Here is a 19448-nt window from a genome sequence, read left to right as displayed (position 1 = left end):
AAGTATCTTGGGAGTCCCCTTTAGGTCATAGGATGCTAGGGGGCAAGGACACGAGAAATACCAGCAGTTCAGTTTTACCTGCCCTGGGGAGTCTGGGCGCAGAGGTGCTGGATGGGTCGGGTGCCTCGCACACTGCATGATTGGCAAAAGTATGGGGCTTCTGGAAACAGGCTGAAGAGGAGGACAAGTCCGGGAGCTCCCAACCTGGGGCTCAGTTCCTGAGGTTCCTGGAAGCAAGCGGGCACAGTCGATACTGCTGGACCGGGGCCAGGGCGCTTGGGTGCAGAGGGTTTTGGTTGGTGGTCCCCTGCATCAAGAGCGCTCACAGTGCTTGGTTAGGCCTGCAGAGGGGGAGGAAAGACAGACAGTCTGGCCCCTCTTGTGGGCAGCCTCATAGATTCTTTCATCCCTTGGGTGCAGTTTGTTGTTTTGTGGCTGTGGTATCTGGTTCAGGCACAAACAAGCCTTGGTTTTTCCAACTGCTCTGATACCCTGGGCATTGGTGGAGGGTGTCTCCTGGTGGACTTGGTGTCTCCAAACTTTGTGGGGAGATGGGTCTGTCGTCCGGGACGATGATGACCTCCTTCTGGGTTACTGGTGCATCAGTGGGCACAGTGGTCAGCAGATTGGTGGACTGGACATCGTGGTTGGTACCTGCAGATTTCAGGGATGTGTCTCCTCCACTCCAAGGAGATGCTAGCTGTTTTACGAAGTACTGGCAACCCTGTGAGGCTTTTGGGAGATTCACGGTGGCAGGATGAGTCGGGTCCTGGTTATTGTCAGGACAGCAGCTGGTAGGCAGGGTTTGGTGCCAAAAGTCCAGGCAGGACCTCAGTTCTTGCTGTGCTAGGCTCTTCTTTGTCCTCCTTCTTCTTCAGTCAAACTAATCAAACGTCCTGGCATCAGGGGGGCACCTAAATACTCAATTTAAGGGCATTTAGGTGAGCATAAGCCAATGGGCTTCTCACCCCTGGGGTGATCACACACCGTATATGACCACTTCCTTTGTGGAGTGGGCATAACCCTGTCCCAGAATTCCTAATTCCACCAAAAAGAGGATGGTGGACACCTTCCTTTATGGGGCAGATCATGCAACCTACTGTAAGGGTATGACTAGCCTGGTAGTGCAACACACCTACTTTCATTGTTAATTTCCCAACTGTCCTGCTGCCAAACAAGCTTCTGGGCAGGGAGCGACATTTCCCAGGTCTGGGGGAAGCCAGAGTTGCATGTCAAAGGGTAGCAGAGGCTTTGAAGCCTCCAGCTCAGATATGCTGATTTACAGGCCATCCTGCTGGAGGAGGTGATAACACCTTCCTCCAGAGCAGGCATTGTTTCTGACCTCTGAGAATGCAGGCTCTCGCCTCCAGGGTGCCAGAAACTCATCTGTAGTGGCTGGCTGGTCGATACCTGTCAGCCAGCACACTAGAGGGCTAGTAGTGTTTCAAGGGAAACCTCTAAGATACCCTGTGGGTGCATGCCATATTGCATCCAAGACTGGCATCAGTGTGGATTTTTTTTATTTGATACCAAACAACATAGGTTTCAGAGAAGCCATTATGTAGATGGGTAACTCGTAATGACCAGTTCCCAGTACATACCATAAGATGGCTTCCCTGTTCATTTGCAATATCTAGTAATAGAACTAGACATCACAGAGGTATATCTGCTCATGCAGATATGTCCTTACATTGAATATATTGCACTCTGCCATTTGTGCTTTAAGGCCTATTGTAGAGGTCATGTACATATATTATATGTAGTGACTTTGGCATTGCACACAATAAGTTTGCCATGTCGTGTTTTCACTCATGGCTTGTACTATGACACTCAGTCTGCTATGGCACTCTGCATGGAATTTGTATGGAGGTCCCTCGGGTGGCATAAACATGCTGCATCCCTTAGAGACTCTCTTTAGTACCCATGCCCTAGTACCAGGAGTACCATTTGCAGGAAGCTGACCCCAATTGTTTTACAGAGGCACAATTGACAACACTAAATGCTCTCTTTTGTGCTAGTACGGATGAGCAGTTAAGGCTTGTCAGAGGATAGTGCTGAGCATCTGTTGTACACGCAAAGGCAATACATGAGATAAACACTCAAAGAATAAATCTGAGACCAATTTAGAGAAATGGAACATGTTTTATGTAAATTTTGATACCAAGAACTTCGTACTTGTTTAAATATCGATTTTTCCAAGTAAGTAAATGTTCGCTTAAATGTGTCTTTATGCAGCAATGCTTTCCTATAGGGAAAAGGCATATTTTGCATACAGTTATTTACAGTTAGTTTCTGATGGTCTCCTTCAGGACCTGGGGTCGGAGGGAGCCAAGGTACAAAGTACCACAAACAGTTACTCGTTACCTGCCCTGAGGCGGCTGGGTGCTGAGGTGCATGCTATGCCGGTGGAAGGGGGACCACCTAGAAACGGGCTGCAGAGGGGGACTTGTGGACAAGTCTGGGAGCTCAGAATGTGAGGCATGGGTCGTAGGGTCCTTTAGACACAAAGGCACAGTTGGTTCTCTGATACCCGGGCTGGGGAGCTCGGGTGCAGCATAGATAGAGAGGTTGGCTGGGCTGGGTGCATCAAATACCTCCAGATTGTCGGTCTCGTTGGTTTGAGGGTGCAAAAGCAGGATGGCAGGGCCACTCAGGAAGTGGATATCTGTGGTGCTGACATCCCTCGATGGCTGCTCGGTGCAGTGGGAGTCCCAATTGGACTCTCACGGTCTTGGCTTTGTGCAGGGAGTCCAGTACCCAGAGTACTGGTGGTGTGCTACTATGGTTGATCCTGGTGTCTTCACACTTGGTTAGTCGACAGGTCTGACCTTCTGAGGCACAGGTGCCTCTTCCTGGGTGCCTGCAGCGTCAGGCTGGCTGGTGAGCTGCAAGTCATTGTACCTAACTCTGCTGTTTTGTTGCCTGCAAACTGCAGGGGAGTAGCTCCTCTGCACCAAGGGAGTTTGCTGGCAATTTGTAAAGGACTGGCAGTCTACTGGGATTCATGGCAGGTGCTCAACTGCAGGACAAGTCACATTGTCACGATCATTGAGACTGGTGCAGGCAAGCAGAGTTTGGTGCTAAAGGTCCACAGCAAGTCTTCTTTGCTCACTTTTTCACAGCTCTTCTTTTTCCTTGTCTTCTGGATTCATCGAATCTGATTTCCTGGCATCAGGGGTGCCATCTAAATACTGAATCTAGGGATGTTACAGGTACTAGCCAATGTGATGCTTACCTTTAGAGTGTCTACACCCTTGATATGACCACTTCCTTTGGAGAGTGGGCATATCCCTGATCCAATGAGCCTACTTCCACTAAGAACCAATTGTGGAATTCTAAGTCTTGTGTTCACATCAGGTGGTCCATCTATGTGGTGGAACTAGACAGATGGGGAACACACCTACTGATCAGAAAGTTTCCTGCTTGGCCTGGTGGCAAATGTGCACGAAGGGAGAGTGGCATCTCCATTGACTGAGGGATCTGGAGGTCGCATAACAAAGGCAGCAGAGGCCTTTGAAGCCTCCTGCCTTGATATGCTGATAACTAGTCTTCCTGCTTGGAGGAGGTTGCAACACCTCCGTCCAGAGCAGGCTTTATTTCTGGCCTCAGAGGCATGGGCTATCACCTCCAGGGGGTCAGAAACTTGTCTGTGGCGGCAGGCTGGTCAAGACCAGTCAGCCAGTAGGCTAGTAATTGGTAGGTTTTCAGGAGGCACCCCTAAGGTGCCCTTTGATTCATGTATTAATTAATCCATCACTGGAATCAGTGTGGGCTTCTTAATACAAGATATCAAACACCTTCAGTGTCAGTGAAGTTATCATGTAGCTGGGGAACTCGTCTTAGACATCACAGGGGCATATCTGCTCATGCAGATATGTCCACACATGTAGTTTAGTGTACTCTGCTTTAGGGCTTTAAGGCCTGCTCTATGGGTGACTTACCAATGCTGCATGCAGTGTTTGTAGGCATGGCACTCAGGAGGTGGCCCATGTTGTCTTCTCAACTTGTCATGTACCATGTGACGCGGCCTGCAATAGCAGTTGTCATGTGTGTGCTGAGGGGTGCCTGAGTGTGGCACAATACATGCTGCAGCCTTTAGGGATCCTCTTTAGTACCCATGGCCAGGTACCAGGGGTACCTTTTACTAGGGACTTACTGAGGTATTGCCAATTGGGGAACAATTGTAAAGTTTTAGGGAAAGAAATCTGGCACTGGGGACCTGGTCAGCAGGAACCCAGTGCCCTTTCTGTCTAAATTGCATAAGTTCCCAGGCAAAAAGTGGGGGTGACCATGTCAAACAGTGGCACTTTCCAACACCATTTCTTAGGACCTACAGGGTTGCTTTGCCAATTGGGTATTTTGTTTTTAGGGGAAAGAACACTGGCACTGGAGCCTAGTTAGTAGGTTTCAGTACACTGTCAAAGTAAAAAACCACCATCTATCAGTTCGAATGGGGGCAAAAAGTGGGGGGACAACCATCAAAAAGCCTGGCTTTCTATGAATCTGCATACAAATGTGCTTATTTCACAAAAATGCATATCTGCACATGCAGGTTTACTTCCTTGCATGGGTGAAGACTTTTGAATTACAGAAATGTGCATACTTTTTCCAGACTACCCATGGGACCTTGCAACAGACATAGGTTTCTTGGAGTGCTCTTGGAAGAGATTTCTAAAATCCTAATTACTTCCAAGTGGAGGTGATTGCTCTCTCTTGCACAGTCTATATGCTGTACAATTGTGCTTACAAAACTGATTCTGCATTGAAGAAACTCTTTGCCTTACATCCTTATCAATTTTGGGTGTGTTCTTTTCTGTTACACACAATGGGAATTAATGTACTCTTCCCCTAGATAGGAGTACATTTCTGACTGTTTTCCTGGCAGTGATGGGTCACAGAGTTTATGACTACCCAAAAACTCTTACATTTGTGGGTGCTCCCACATTTTTCAAGACACCCTCCTTGTTGAAGTATCCACTCATCCATCATGCGTGGGAGGTGAATTACCTGCGCATATGTTTTTGCATGACTCATTACGTGTTAAATGACATCATTGATGGCATTACTCAGATTTAAAGAACAGTATTGCTCAAATTACTAATGAGTATCGCTGTCCCCAAGGTAATATGTGAAGTCATAATCAGTGCTTGATGGGGGTGCACTTATAGTTAATTAAATAAACTAACGGGCACATGTCAGTGTTTTTTTGTATTTTTTAATGGTAGTTCTTGACTCACTAAAACATCTAACTTTAAAGTTCCAGGTAAGGGAGCATGGAGGTGGGAGGGAAGCAACTGATATCAGATGAGGGGTGCACCAGATGGGGCATAATAATTAAAAACACAATATTAAAAAGCAAAAGACGAGGAAGCAATTGACAGTACCGGCAAAGGAGGGAGCAATACAATGGGATTCAGAGAGCAGGTCAAAGAAAAAGCAGGAAATAAAGGCGAGAGCAAAAAAGAAGAGGGTGCAATATGAAGCACTCTGGGACTGAGCTTGTGGGATTTGACAAGGAGGAAGCAGCACGTGATGGAGAGATCCCAAAAAGACATGAACTCTCATGGAGCGCCTAAAGAAAATGAAAAAACAGTTCCCTAAATATGAGCAGTGAAAGGATACAAGTCAGACAGTCAGAAAGATTATAAAGAGGCTATGCTTTGGGGGACTGCACATTGCATTATGCTTTTCAATCAGGCAATTTCGACCTGTTGTTTGGACCCATAGATGCAAACAAATTGAGCCCACTAAATCCTATGGGGCATCATGTAAACATTAGTTATCATGAAAATCGTGCTTGAAGTCTATTTTGTTGATAAATGTTGAATGCCCCTGCTTCACAGCGTTTTGCCTTTTTAATTTATTTGCATATTCCCTCAAATAACTTTGAGGCCCTTCCTTTCGATCGATTAGGGATGTGATGCTACTTTCAGGCAACAGAAGAAATGTTCGTCTGGAACTGAAAATGAGAAATATGGCCTCTCACTTCATTTCTTTTTCCGCAGGGTACCAGCGGCAGCTGAACTACAAGCATGATGATGGGTCTTACAGCGCTTTTGGCAAAAGCGATCAGGAAGGGAACACCTGGTAAGTGTGTCTGTGCCCCTGTATCGCTGCCTGTAAAAGTGAGCCAGGAAAGTTTATGAGGTGTGCCACATTTCAGCTGTGTGTGCAATTTGTTAAAAGAATGGTCAGGATATGTTGTGCCAAGTGTGTTTCAATCACATTTTGTATTGGATGAATGGATGGATGGATGGATGGATGGAAGGAAGAATGGAAGAATGGATGGATGGGTACTGAATAAATCAATGGAACTGCTGATGAATGCATTGATAAAACAGTGAGATGAGTGAGAATATGAATCTGGATTACTGGAACAATGAATTAAATTAGGAAAATGGATGACTGAATAGGTGAGTGATTGTTTTAGGATAGCTGAATACATGTATGGTTGAATAAGCACAAAGACCAGGAAAGAAAAGTGGAAGAATATGTGTGTAGTGACATAAATAAAAGAAGAAAATGTGGCTAGGTGTGTTAGTATTAAATAGATGGTTGGATGATGAGACATTCAAGTGGACAAGGAATGCATGAAAGAGTGAAAATGGATGAATGTATAAATAACATGGATAGATGAAAGAATAAGAGTGGAAGGATTCACACATTAAAGGATGGTTGAATAAATGGAGACTTCAAAAACCCTACTAACAGAAGCTAAAAAGTAGAGAAGATCAAACAGGTGGCATTCAGTCGGTTGGTTCTATAACATTAAGAAGAGAAGAACAAATCAGTAATTTGCAAGTACAGAGTATTTTGCATATGGACACAGAAGCTAAGATGGTGGCACATACCTCTGAAACAGCTTCTAAGATTGGGAGGTGGACTGGGGAAGAAGGAAAGGTAAGAGGCGTGAACCTAAATGTGATATTACAATTAGTGACTTGAGGAAGGATTATTACACCTAAGTCATGTATTATTTACATTTGTTCCTTCTCTTGTCGTCATTGATCAAATTTTGATAGAAAAGTACATTTTCAATAGGCTCGAAAAAAATGGACCTGACAATGGGGAAGCTGGGTAACAGGGAAGAGAGGCACATTTTTGGTACAATTACAGAAACCACCTCCTTCATCGGGTGATTGAAACTTGCCCAGTTTTCTTACATGTCTGTCCCCGATCCATGGGAAACTGTGATGTGTAATAATTACATTGTAAAAACCTTATAAGTATTTAAATTACTCCAGTACCTGATTATTGTGTCCTTACTTCCTCCTCCCCATTACAATGCCCTCTGCTTCCATCTCCCCCTCAACTTGTGACGGCCTTTCCTCAAAGATGCCAGTAACCTGCTTATACGACAGCAATGAGTAGGGTATCCCAGAACACTAACACCTTATTGCCCCTTTTTATGCGTAACCAGGGGTTACAACTGCTATCTCTGCCTTTCACAAGAAGCCCCTGGCACTTCCATTGCAACCCTGGTTATGAGAAAGTATAAAAACAGCATTAACAAAACTTAGAAAGCTGTAAAAGTATTGTTTACTTCTGTACTTGGCTCCTTGCAGGTCCACCAGCACTCCGAAAGCAAACAGGAGGCTGTTGAGAGGTTAACAGTAGGACAAGGTGTCAACACAGTTTTTTCTTTGGCGGACAAAGACTATGGACCCTGGCGGTCCTACCACCAACAGGCTAGCGGTGCAAACCACCACATTATGAGTGTGGCGGGTTAGCCACTGCCAACCTGCCACATCTCCACTCATACCGCCAGGCGGCCCACAGAAGACTGACGGCTGTATCAGGAGCAGGCTTTCCGCGGCAGTAGCACCGCCACGAAACCATGGCAGATAGGCTACCGTGTCACCAATACATGGCCCCCTCACACTACCCACCTGCAAGCTGTAGACCCCCCGTCACCCTTCAGCCACAGCACCCAACACCCTCCTTCAGCTACGTGCCCCCACCTCACATACATGCACACAGACACCCACACGCACCACGCATACACCTATTCACCTACACTTACATATATGCATTCACAACAACCTTCATGCACGCATTCAAGCACCCATCCACACATGCATTCACAAGCTTCATACACACATTCAAGCACACATCCATACATGCATTCACAACAACTTTCATACATGCATCCAAACACCCATACTCACACGCATTCACAACATACGCGCATCCAAACACGCATACTCACACGCATACACACTTACATGCAAAGACACACTCAGACACCACACACTCATACACACACAACACTCCCCACGCTCCCACCCTGCTCCCCTGTTGGACGATCAGGAAACAGGAAGGGGTGCTTCCACCACCAGCAGCGCCACGCCCGCAGGACACCACCAGACCGTATTATGGCCCATAATACAGCGGGCGGTTTCCTACTGCTGGGGTGGGGGCCAGAGGTAGAACTGCCAGAACGCCTCCACCCGCCAGCACGATTACTGCTGGATTTCTGCCCAAAGTGTGGTGGAAATCCAGAAGTACCCATCATATGGTGGGCGGTCTTCTGGCGCTCGGGCCTCATAATGAGGACCTATGTAACTTAATTTCTGTTACGCCTGGAATGTTGCTTAGTTTACATTTGTGAGCATACCTGTTGAGTAGGTTGGTTTAATTAGTGTTTGCCCGTTCAGAATGCTAGGAATACTGGACTCTACTTCACTTACCATGACAGCAACCAGTACTTGGATACAAGATGGCGGGCTTGTGGGATGGGAGACCTACTAGTTTTCACTGTCCATCACCCTTGTGTATTTGAATAAACAATGAGCTATTTTACAATACAGTGCCCCGTGTGATCTGAATGTCATCTCAACACACTCTAGTACCACTACCTAAAACCTTGGGTGTGAGTTTAGTACTTGTCAAAGGTGTCAATCTGACAAAATATGTCCCCTAGTACACTGCAAGCTTCCCCAGGCAGTTGGTTTGTGTACACCAATCCTTCTGAAAATGGAAACAAGCTAACTCAGACATTACACTCATTACAGCATGGTATCTCTGCTAAAATCAATGTTAAGGAACCACTGTGGTATAACATGTCATTTTAGTTCAGTTGTTTGCCTCCTTCTTTTTTCTCGGATTATCACCTAGCTTCTCATTTCCTGTATTCACAATTCCCTTGCCTCCACATCCACTTATAGTCCCTTCTGTCATCTTTTTCTCCTCTTCTCTACACCTCTGTTCCTCTCACACTTGCCTGTCCATTTGCAACCCTGTCCCCAGTATCTACAAGCCTCCCTTTCTCACCTGGTATCACCCTGTGCCTTTTGTATCATTTACTCATCTTCTTCCAATCTTCGGGATTTCTTCCTTGTCATCTCTCACTCTTTCCTTTCCAACTTTCAATTCCTTCCCCTTTCTGTCACTCCAATTCTCTACAACTACTATGCTCCATCATTCCCACCCCCTTATTTTCTGTCTCCTCAGGCTCACTGCTTTTGTCATGAAGTCCTTTGGTCAGGCCAAGGACGACATATATGTTGACAAGGTGTACATCGACCAAGCCCTCACGTATCTCAAGGAGCATCAGCTGGAAAGTGGCTGCTTCAACAGTTCCGGAAAACTCTTGAACAATGCACTGAAGGTATGGGAGACTTCACAAAGCAATGTCTTAATCCCTTGCAGGAACGTTGCCTTTCCTTGGGCCTTGACATTGTAGCACGCCAAGTGGAAGTGAATAACTCTAACTTTGCTGTCAGTACAAGACAGGACGTCCCCTCATGCACAGCTGAGGGTTTTGCAAGTCATTGAGGAGTGTGGCTTAAGTCCAAGTTCCTTTACAAAGCCAAGGAGATCTTAGGTGATTAGCATTATTGTTATTGATGAAAGATATTTATTAAGCACAGCTGTCAGCAGCATGGTATCTTACATGAAGGAAGGGAGCTGTAGAATCACAATGCGGGTCAATTAAAGAGAGGAGCAGGCAAGTAGAGTTTTCAGAGATTTAAGGAAATAGATCCATCAGACAGATGGTGATGGGTAGAAAAAGAGGAGCGGGTGAAGTGGTGAGTGATTGGCGCTCCTACTTCTAACAATTATAACTTAACATAACTCAATTGACACGGTGCACATAGACTCAGGTAACCACCCTCCAAATGTTACCTTCACGATATCCCGAAGGGATATCTTAACAATGTAATAAAGAGTAATGGCACACATGCGATAACACAAATCTAAGTAGATCAAAAAAAGACTAACATCAGTCAGAATATTATACACACTGCATGTCTTTCCAGATAGATGCAGTGTGTAATGGTAGAGTGTTTACGTTTTCACGTAAATATGACCACTTGGTAAAGAGTGCAGCTTCCACAGCGGAACCTAATAATTTGATAGACTCAGCATCCACCTCTAGAAGTAGTTTAGTGACAGATAGTAGTGATATTGAGACTAGAGATGTGCATTTGGGACCTGACTCGCAAGCAGTAGGTTTTTTACAAGAATTGAAAAGAATAAAGCAAGGCAATTGGGAGATAAATCAGAAAAGGAATTGGGTAGGAGGACACGGAGAGGAAAAAGAGGTAACCAAGGGCGACACCTATGTGGGTATGAAAACAAGGTCACGGGACAAAAAGACATAGACATAAATGTTGAATCAGAGAATAATGTGGTCAATTTGTCAGATAAGCAACTTTCCTTGGAGATGTTATCACTTTTGAATAAAGGACTTGGTTTTTGTCCAGCGGTTAAGGGCAATGTATGTCAATCTAAAATTGATTTATTCAAATTTATAAGGAAATTGAAACTTAAGAGATATTTTGAATCACGTGCAATTGATATAGAAACGTCTCCAATTGGAATAGGAGCATTGAGCAAATTGTCGATTCAGGATGTTTATGACACTGTAACATTAATGACAATCACAGACTATGAGGGAGATCCAATAACCACGTCTTCAATCTTACAAGATCTAAGTATCTCTCACGACAAACATATTGCGAGTGGTTTAAAACGAAGATCAACTTGGGTACCCAAATCAACTATGGACAGTAATATAGAAACATTTTTTAGATTAGTTTGGAATGATTTGGATAAAGAAGAAACGAAGAAGGTACAATGGAGAAGATCAAATTTGAGACAAGAGGAATACGAGGCACTAAAGACTTTGAAATCAGATGTGGACTTAACTATCAAAAAAGCGGACAAGGGAGGAAACATAGTGGTAATGAATCGCACAGATTATGAGTTGGAAATGAGCACACAATTAAATGATATTGCATGTTATGAGAAACTTTCGTATAATCCAATGTCAGCTCTGACAGGGAAAATCAATAGAATGTTAAGGAACTGGAGAGATAAAGATTTACTGAATGAAGAAGAATTTCTGTATCTACAAGTATTTCGTCCCAAATACCCGTGTCTGTACACATTACCGAAAATTCATAAACAATCCAAATTTCCACCGGGGAGACCGATAGTTTCGGGCATAGGAGGGCCTACTGAGAGGCTGTCAGAATTTGTCGATGTTTTTTTACAACCGTTTGTTAATAATTTACCTTCACACATAAATGACACGAAACATGTACTTAGTCTATTGTCAGATATCCAATGGGAACCAGGGATGTTTTTGGTAACGTTAGATGTGACAGCTCTCTACACTAGTATTCAACATAATTGGGGCTTGAAAGCATTAGAATACATTCTAAACAAGAGATCGGCGAGCCTATTAGAACATACACACATGTTGCTGGATATGATTGATCTTATACTCAATAACAACTATTTTTTGGTCAAACAAAGTTGGTTTAGACAAAAACAGGGTGTAGCGATGGGCTCGAAATTCTCACCATCGTATGCTAATCTGTTTATGGGATGGTTCGAGGAAAATTGGGTTTGGGGCTCTAGAGCGGCGAATTGGCACTCATATATCCTCTATTGGGGGCGATATATTGATGACTGTCTTATGATATGGACAGGGGATGCAGTAGCGTTGGAAACCTTTTGTGATTACCTTAATGAAAATGATGTGAATATTAAATTTACATATAAGTATAGTGAGTTCAAAATAGAATTTTTAGATGTAGAATTGTTTGTGGAGAACAATAGGATAGAAAGTAGACTTTTTCGGAAAAGCACTTCCTGCAACACTATATTGCATGCGTCAAGCTCACACCCACCACACCAAATAGAGGCTATACCGCTGGGTGAGATGATCAGAGCGAGAAGGATTTGCAGTAGGGATTGTGATTTTTATGATACCATTGTTGATATGGAGCATAGATTTAAAGTGAGAGGTTACTCGGATAACAATATAATTAAATCTCGAAATAAGGCTCTTAAAACCTCCCGTTCACAGACACTGTCACCAACAACTCAAAAGAATGAGGAGGTCAAGAGGAATAGTGCTCGGAGATTGAGGATTGTTTTAGATTACACGGAGGTTTCTCAGAAACTTTTGAAAATAATGAAAAAAACATTGGCCAATACTGACTCAAGATGAGGTGCTCAAGAAATATATAGGCATGAGACCGGAGGTGTCGTTTAGAAGGGGAAACACCCTCCACAGTATTTTAAGTCCAAGTTACATACCAGAGGAAACTAAGGCAAATTGGCTTAGTGCACATAATCGTGGTTTTTTTAAATGCGGTTCATGTGCAATGTGTAAATGGGCATGGCATTCTAAGAAAGAGTTTCTTGATAGAAGAGGAAGTAAAATATATATAAAATCACATATAGATTGCAACACAAAATTCGTAGTTTATATGCTTGTTTGCAAATGTGAGAAGATATATGTGGGTAGCACGATACGCCCACTTAAGACGAGAATTTCGGAACACTGGAGGGCAATAAAACAACTAGATGAACGTTACCCGATAGCCTTGCATATGATGATATGCAAAGCACAAGGGGCACACAAAGACTTTAAGTATTTTGGTTTTGAACATTGTGAAAAGAACCCACGGGGAGGTAATAGAGAATTAGCCTTGAGAAGAAGGGAATCGCTGTGGATCATGAAATTAGGAGCGGTTGAACTAGGATTAAATACAGATCATGAGATTGAATATTTTCTTGGGGAGAAATAACAAATAAAGTCCCGGTGAACAAATCTATACTGAACTAATCAGGATTAAGGATATATAAAATATTATGTTTTGAAATAATTGTGGTATACTCAACATATTTAGTGTTAATTGGAGAATTAATTTAAGAGAAGATTGACACAAAACAGTTTATGTGGTTTCATATCTCCTCACAAGTTGAAATTTTATTTTTATTTTATTTTCATTTATGTTTATTTATTTTTATTTTTATTTTTATTTTTATTATTATTATATTTTATAAGGCAACCATTTGTAAAAGTAAGTAAATAATTTCAATTATATACAGTAGAATGAGTGTCAGGCAACTGTAAGTATATAGATATAGAGCTTATATAGAATGGAATTGGCTTCTAGTATGATATAATGACTGGATTAATGTGGTTGCTTTTCTTCTTGGACTCACTTGTAGTTAATGTAGTCCGTTCTTGATATCTAGTATCCTTTTATTGCCAATTAGAAAAGAGAGATCGCAAGATGTAAGTGCATTATTTATGTTCACAGCAAAGCCGGTTAGGTTTGCGATAGTCCGTTTTCTATTTTATTTTGCTGTAGCGTCCGAGGTATTTAAAATGGACGCACGATAGTAACTCGTTTTCACTAATCGGAAGATCGCAAGATGTAAGTGCATCATTTATGTTTATAGCAAAGCCGGTTAGGTTCGCGATAGTCCGTTTTCTATTTTGCTGTAGCGTCCGAGGCATTTAAAATGGACGCACGATAGCAACTCGGTTTAACTAATCGGAAGCGTACTCGCCGATATTTAGACACTGCAACAGGTAAATAGAGACTCTGAATTTCTAGGATAGTATCCAATTGGTGTTAATTTTCAAAATAGGTGAATTCGCTAGTAATAAGTGGAGAGAGGTTCTAGAATTAACTTAAGTTCACAAGTGAACTGGTAAGCTTACTTGGGGATTATATGAATATCATAAACACGTTATAAATTGTTGAACAATTGAAATATTTTACTTTTATCGTATTTATACAGTACTAGACTCTACTTCGAGAATCAAGAGGTACTCTGGATCATTAATAGAAACTTGAGCATAATCAAGCTAATAAGGTAAAATCTAAATAAACTGGGGGGCACACCTCTTTTTAGTGGGGGTTATAATGTAGCATAATCGGGTCCTTTTGAGTAAATGAAGAGCACGACACTTATTTATATTCATAACTATTTTTGATTCTATCTCAAATTAATTTCATTTATTTGTAACTTATACTATTTTTTGGCACTAAATAGGATCTTAATTTGTTTTATAGTGAGGCTTCACTTGTTTTATGTATCACTACACGGTTCATAGCATGATAGGGCGAAACATTTATGAAAAGATGTGTTCACTTTAGATAGAAATTGAAACATCACCTATTTTTGGTGGATATTTGCATGGTTCTCACCAACTCACATGATTGTTTTTTAAAAATTTTTTTAATTTTTAATTTTTTGAAGTCCATAATTAGGGTATGTATGAATAGGAGAATTAGTAATTGACCTGTGTGGTATGGTAATATTGTTTTAGGAAACATTGGATGGATCTGTATCTCACAAGGAAGTCCTGAGGAAATCCTAGGGGTACTCCCCCGGATGAAACACGTGTTGACGACGGACCAACAAATAGGGAGCTTTCTTTGGTTTAGGCAGTTATGTTAATTAGATTAATTATGTGATTGTGAATATGAACAATGAAGTTGACATTGAAATGGATATATACATTTCTTTTTTCTTGTATCAATCTGTGTACTAATGAATACATATAGGCTTTGTAATTGATTGCCATTCATGGCTGTATACAGTGTATATGATTTTGGGTATTTCAGAATCTTATATGTGAGTAATAAATTTATATAATGATAAACTTCTGGTGTCTTTCCAGATAGATGCAGTGTGTATAATATTCTGACTGATGTTAGTGTTTTTTTGATCTACTTAGATTTGTGTTATCGCATGTGTGCCATTACTCTTTATTACATAGAAAAAGAGGAGCGTTCCAGTGTTGGGCCGTTATAAAAGTGAACAATGACCCCTCAATTTGAGAGTAACATACTATAGGTAAGGTCAAAAGAAAGAGAGAGGCAGAAGGAGAGAGCGAGAAGGAGAATCTTGCCTAAATTTGAGCTGAAGGTTCCTGTGACCTTGTTTATGAAATGCATGGTGGCAAAACAGGAGAATTAAGCGTATATATGTGTGTTTTTGTATTTCTAAAGCATGAACCCCGTGGTTAGTAATGGTGAACTCTACAGGGGGCCAGGTCAAGGAGGAAAAGTGGAAGCAGTGACAAGTGAACCTATCTGAAGTTTTTTTTTTTTAAGTATTGAGATTTCAGTTTCCTCTTCAATTGTAGTAGGATTGGTACAGTTCTAATGTTGGAGGGGATGTTGTTTGAGATTGTGGGGGCATAGGCTCAGAAGTTGTGTTTTCTTGTTTTTCATTATAGCTTACAATAATGTACCTAGGATAAGTAAGCCAGTGAAGAGAGGAAATTGGTGATGAGACGGGTCAACGCTTTGGAAGATTAAGAATGATATGGCTTGCAGTGTGTTGAATGAGAAGAAGGAGATGGAAGTTCTAAGAAGCTGAAATTGCAGTAATAGAAGCAAGAAGTATTGTGGCCTGGACCTGTGTATGAGGGAGGGAGGGAGAAAAGATACACTTTTTTTTCCTGTAGACATAATTGGCAGAAGCATGTGGAGGAAAATGTTATAATTTGGGAGTAGAGAGGAACTGATCAACAACAAAATTCAACAGTTGAAATTTGGACTCTGCAGTTGGAAAAGGAAGGCAGTTCGCAAGGCCACCAACCAAGAGAAGTATGAGGAAGATGCTGTCCAAAGATTAGTGTCTGGAATCTGTCGGTTTTAGTATCTAGTGATTTGTTGTTCATTCAAGAAACCACCGCAATGAAACAATTCTGAAGATGGAAAAAAAATCTTTTTTATGTAGAACAGAATTTGTGTATTGTCTGCTTAGGTCATGAAGGAAAGACAAAAAGTGAAAATGAAGAGAGCCCAGGAAGCAATACAGAAGTTGAAGAAGGTAGGGCTAAGGAAAGAAGCTTGAGGCGCCCCATTGGGCACATCTAGGAAAGCTGAATGAAAAGGAGGTAAGTGAAAGGCTCATGGACAGTCAGAGAAATTATGAGTGATTCAATAGAGAGCACTGCCTCCTTTTCTAATCTGATGAAGATATGATAGCATGGTGATGTGTGTAAACAGGTTGAATACTACAAGAAGGTAGAATAAGACGAAGGCCAACAAGCCACCTTTGTCCACCACCAAGCCAAGGTTATCCAAGGTGGATGCCAAGGCAGGCCCAGTTCTATGGAGAGGGTAGAAGCCTGACTGGAAGGAGCCAAGGATGTGATTGGACTCAAGAAAGAAAACGGTGAGTGTTGATTTCTTTTTTTTTTTTACCATATTAGCTGGAAGACAGACGTGGGACGAGACAAAACTTTCTGATGATCGAAGGGTCAGTGGAGGATTTCTTTAGAATTGGGACTATCAAGGCTTATTACCAGCTCTTTGGGGCTAAGTACTCAGGGATAGAAAAGCAAGGAGACCAGCCAAAACATGGCCAAGGACAGGGGCATGCTGAATGTAGAATGTGAGAGAGAATTTTAGGGGAACCCACACTTTATAGAGGGGAGAATAAGAATCCCTGTCTCCCCAGGGAGGACAGCAAATTGGGAAAGGGTAGGTTTATTGGTATCAGTCCTAGAAGTAGTAAAGTCGAAGGCTAAGAAGAACGGTCTAAAGGGCAAGATTTACAGATTTTTACTAAAAAATGAAGAAACTTGGTGATATATTCTTCCTTATACTGCATGGTCACAGCTTCACCCCTTTGTAACTTTCTTTTATATCCTAGGTCTCTTTCTTATAAATGAGAGATTTGCAGATGCATAAATAAAGATGTTGTCTGAAATGTGCAGAAAACATGCTCATATGCAGTTGTAATTTGCTGCAAAATACATGCTCATATGCAGGTATAATTGGTTGCAAAATATATTTTAAGCAGTTTAATATGTCACAATCTAAAGCGGCTGTGGTTCGGAATGTGTGGTAACAGGCAAATAGAATTCTGCTATAACAGGAATGCTGGCAACACAGAGCAATAAAAGTGTGCTTTGCAGCTATTGATTAAATCTTCAGGAAGCTTGATTAGAAAGTTATTTGCTCTCACTATTGAAACAAAAGCAGCAATTCTGCTCAGTGACCGGTCTTTCATAATGTTTGGCACCGGCAAAGAGGGTGACATCGCAACTCAACTGTACATAGTTACAGGAGAATTGCATTGACATTCTAGTATGTAAGTAGAGGGTAATGAGTGCAATGTGATATACATCACTACACCGTTATTCCAGGCTTCCAAGAATTTGTCTAAAGCTCAGCCACAGAACACACTTCTGAAAAGGCTCTTTTTAGCGCTGCATTTTTTTTTACCTTTGTACTTCTGTGGACCCCCATTAAATTCCATTAAATTGGTACCAGAAGACTGGGATGCCTGCCAAAGCAAATTCAACAATCGGAACCTCAAAACAATGTACAAAAATACAGAGACAAGTCAAGATCCAACAAATACACAACTTACGAATATTGTATTTATCAAAATTCTAATTTTAATGAAAACTTTAGAGCTTTTCAATTTGTCATCGTTTTTCTAAATGATAAAGTAATACGTTGGACTATATGTAAGCGATTACATTCCCACCCCGAGCATACTACAACATTGTAAAATGTGTTCCCGCCGGGCTGACCAGTGGGAACTGTGTTAGGATATTGGCTTCGGCTCCCTTAAGGGAGCTGTCACCAATATCCTAACACTCCAGCACTCTCGGAAGGCTCACTGTCTACATTCCGATGGTGCTAGAAAGGGGGGTTGCTGCACTGCTCATGCCATGGGCATGAGTGCAGGGACCCCCCCTTAAAAAGGATGGTGGAAAGATAGGCTGTAATCAGCCAGGCGGCACTGAGTTTAGTGCTCCCATAACTGGTTGCAAGCCCGACCACTATCATGCCGTCAGGAACAATTTTCCCGGCGGGGATGGTGATCCTTTGGCAGTCTGACTGCCAAAGGTGAAATTTGGCAGTTGGATGGCCAAACCCACAGCGGTCCGACCGTCAACGCGAGTTTGGCGGTCTCATGACTGCCAAACTTGTAATGAGGCTCCTAGTGGTCCAACAGAAGGCACCAATTGGCCATGCTGGATTCAGTTTGCTGTTCTTGCTTTGCACTGCTCCCACAAGTAAAGCTAAGGAAACCACCTTGATTTTTATATTCCTATTCCCTTCAATTTCACAGAGTGTTTTAAAATTTCAAAATTTTGCTTTTGCATTCATGGTTGCTTTACAAATCCAATTACTTAATATTCTAAACAGTCACTGCCCCCGTGAGTAGCTGTTGTGACTCCCCAGGGGGTGCCTGGTTTTCAGGTTAAGAACCACCATTTTAGAGTGTTTTAGGGTGTTGCAAGCGTATTAGTTGCTATATTCAGACAGGGTACTGTGATTTTTCTCCTACTAATCGCTAAAGAGTACAGGTATCCAGCATTTCTTTGCTTTTAATGTTATTGCAGTGGAAACACATGTTCACGCACAATCTTCAAGGATGAGCCTTGCCATTGTTGGATTGCATGATTTTGCAATGTTGACACACACCAATGCAGGTGTTGTATCATATTGTACTACTCAATTTAGAATTTATCTATCATTTCACATCCTTGATGAGGACACAGAGATGTCATTGGGTTCCTTGGAGGAGTGCGTGGCTGGGGGATGGCGGGGAAGATTATAGTTTGGCCTATAAGGAAGTGTCGGGAGTGATGGCATGAGGACCGAAGAGGTGCACAACCTATGATGTGGTAGCTCCACCTATGACGTGGTAGCTCCACGTAAGCATGAAGTCTTGTAGAAAAATGTGAACACAGATACAGGCCACACATGCAAGCTTTTATAATCTTCTTTAGGAAGTGTATGTATGAGTGGTAGCGACCCCTGACCCAAGGGTAGGTCGCTCCCCCTGCCGCTGCAGCTCCTCCAGCTCCTCCAGGTTCCTGAGTTCCTGAGACCCACCTCACAGTAAGTACCCCCCACCTCCCAGCCCCTCGCTCTGCCCCGCGCTACTCACCCTCTCTCCTGCTTCTTTTCTTCTTTTCTTCTTCTCTGTTCTTCCTCCTCACTCCTGGTCAGTAATCTTCTTCTGTACTCTTCTTTTCCCCGTCTTCTCTCTTCTTCTGTGTGCTTCTCAGCCTCTCCTGTCGCCTCTCTTCTTCCTCATCTTCTTCTGTGGTCTTCTGCCTTCTGTTCTTCGTTTTCTGTATCTTCCTCTGTGTTCTTCTGTGTTCTTCTGTGTTCTTCTGTGTTCTTCTGTTCTTCCGGTCTTCTGTT

General features: G+C 42.4%; 1 protein-coding gene across 1 annotated transcript in view; it reads left to right on the top strand.

The window, feature by feature from the left end:
- Nucleotides 1-19448, top strand: part of LOC138303650 (alpha-2-macroglobulin-like) — a 219124-nt gene that overhangs the window by 159777 nt on the left and 39899 nt on the right. The window contains 2 exon segments of the mRNA XM_069242953.1: nt 6006-6087; nt 9454-9610. Of these exon segments, the coding sequence (XP_069099054.1) occupies nt 6006-6087; nt 9454-9610 (239 nt within the window).

The sequence above is a fragment of the Pleurodeles waltl genome, chromosome 7, assembly GCF_031143425.1.
Source record: "Pleurodeles waltl isolate 20211129_DDA chromosome 7, aPleWal1.hap1.20221129, whole genome shotgun sequence".
In the NCBI taxonomy this organism is placed as follows: Eukaryota; Metazoa; Chordata; class Amphibia; order Caudata; family Salamandridae; genus Pleurodeles; species Pleurodeles waltl.
The sequence above is the reverse complement of the archived record's forward strand: the minus strand, read 5'-3'. Positions and strand labels throughout refer to the sequence as shown.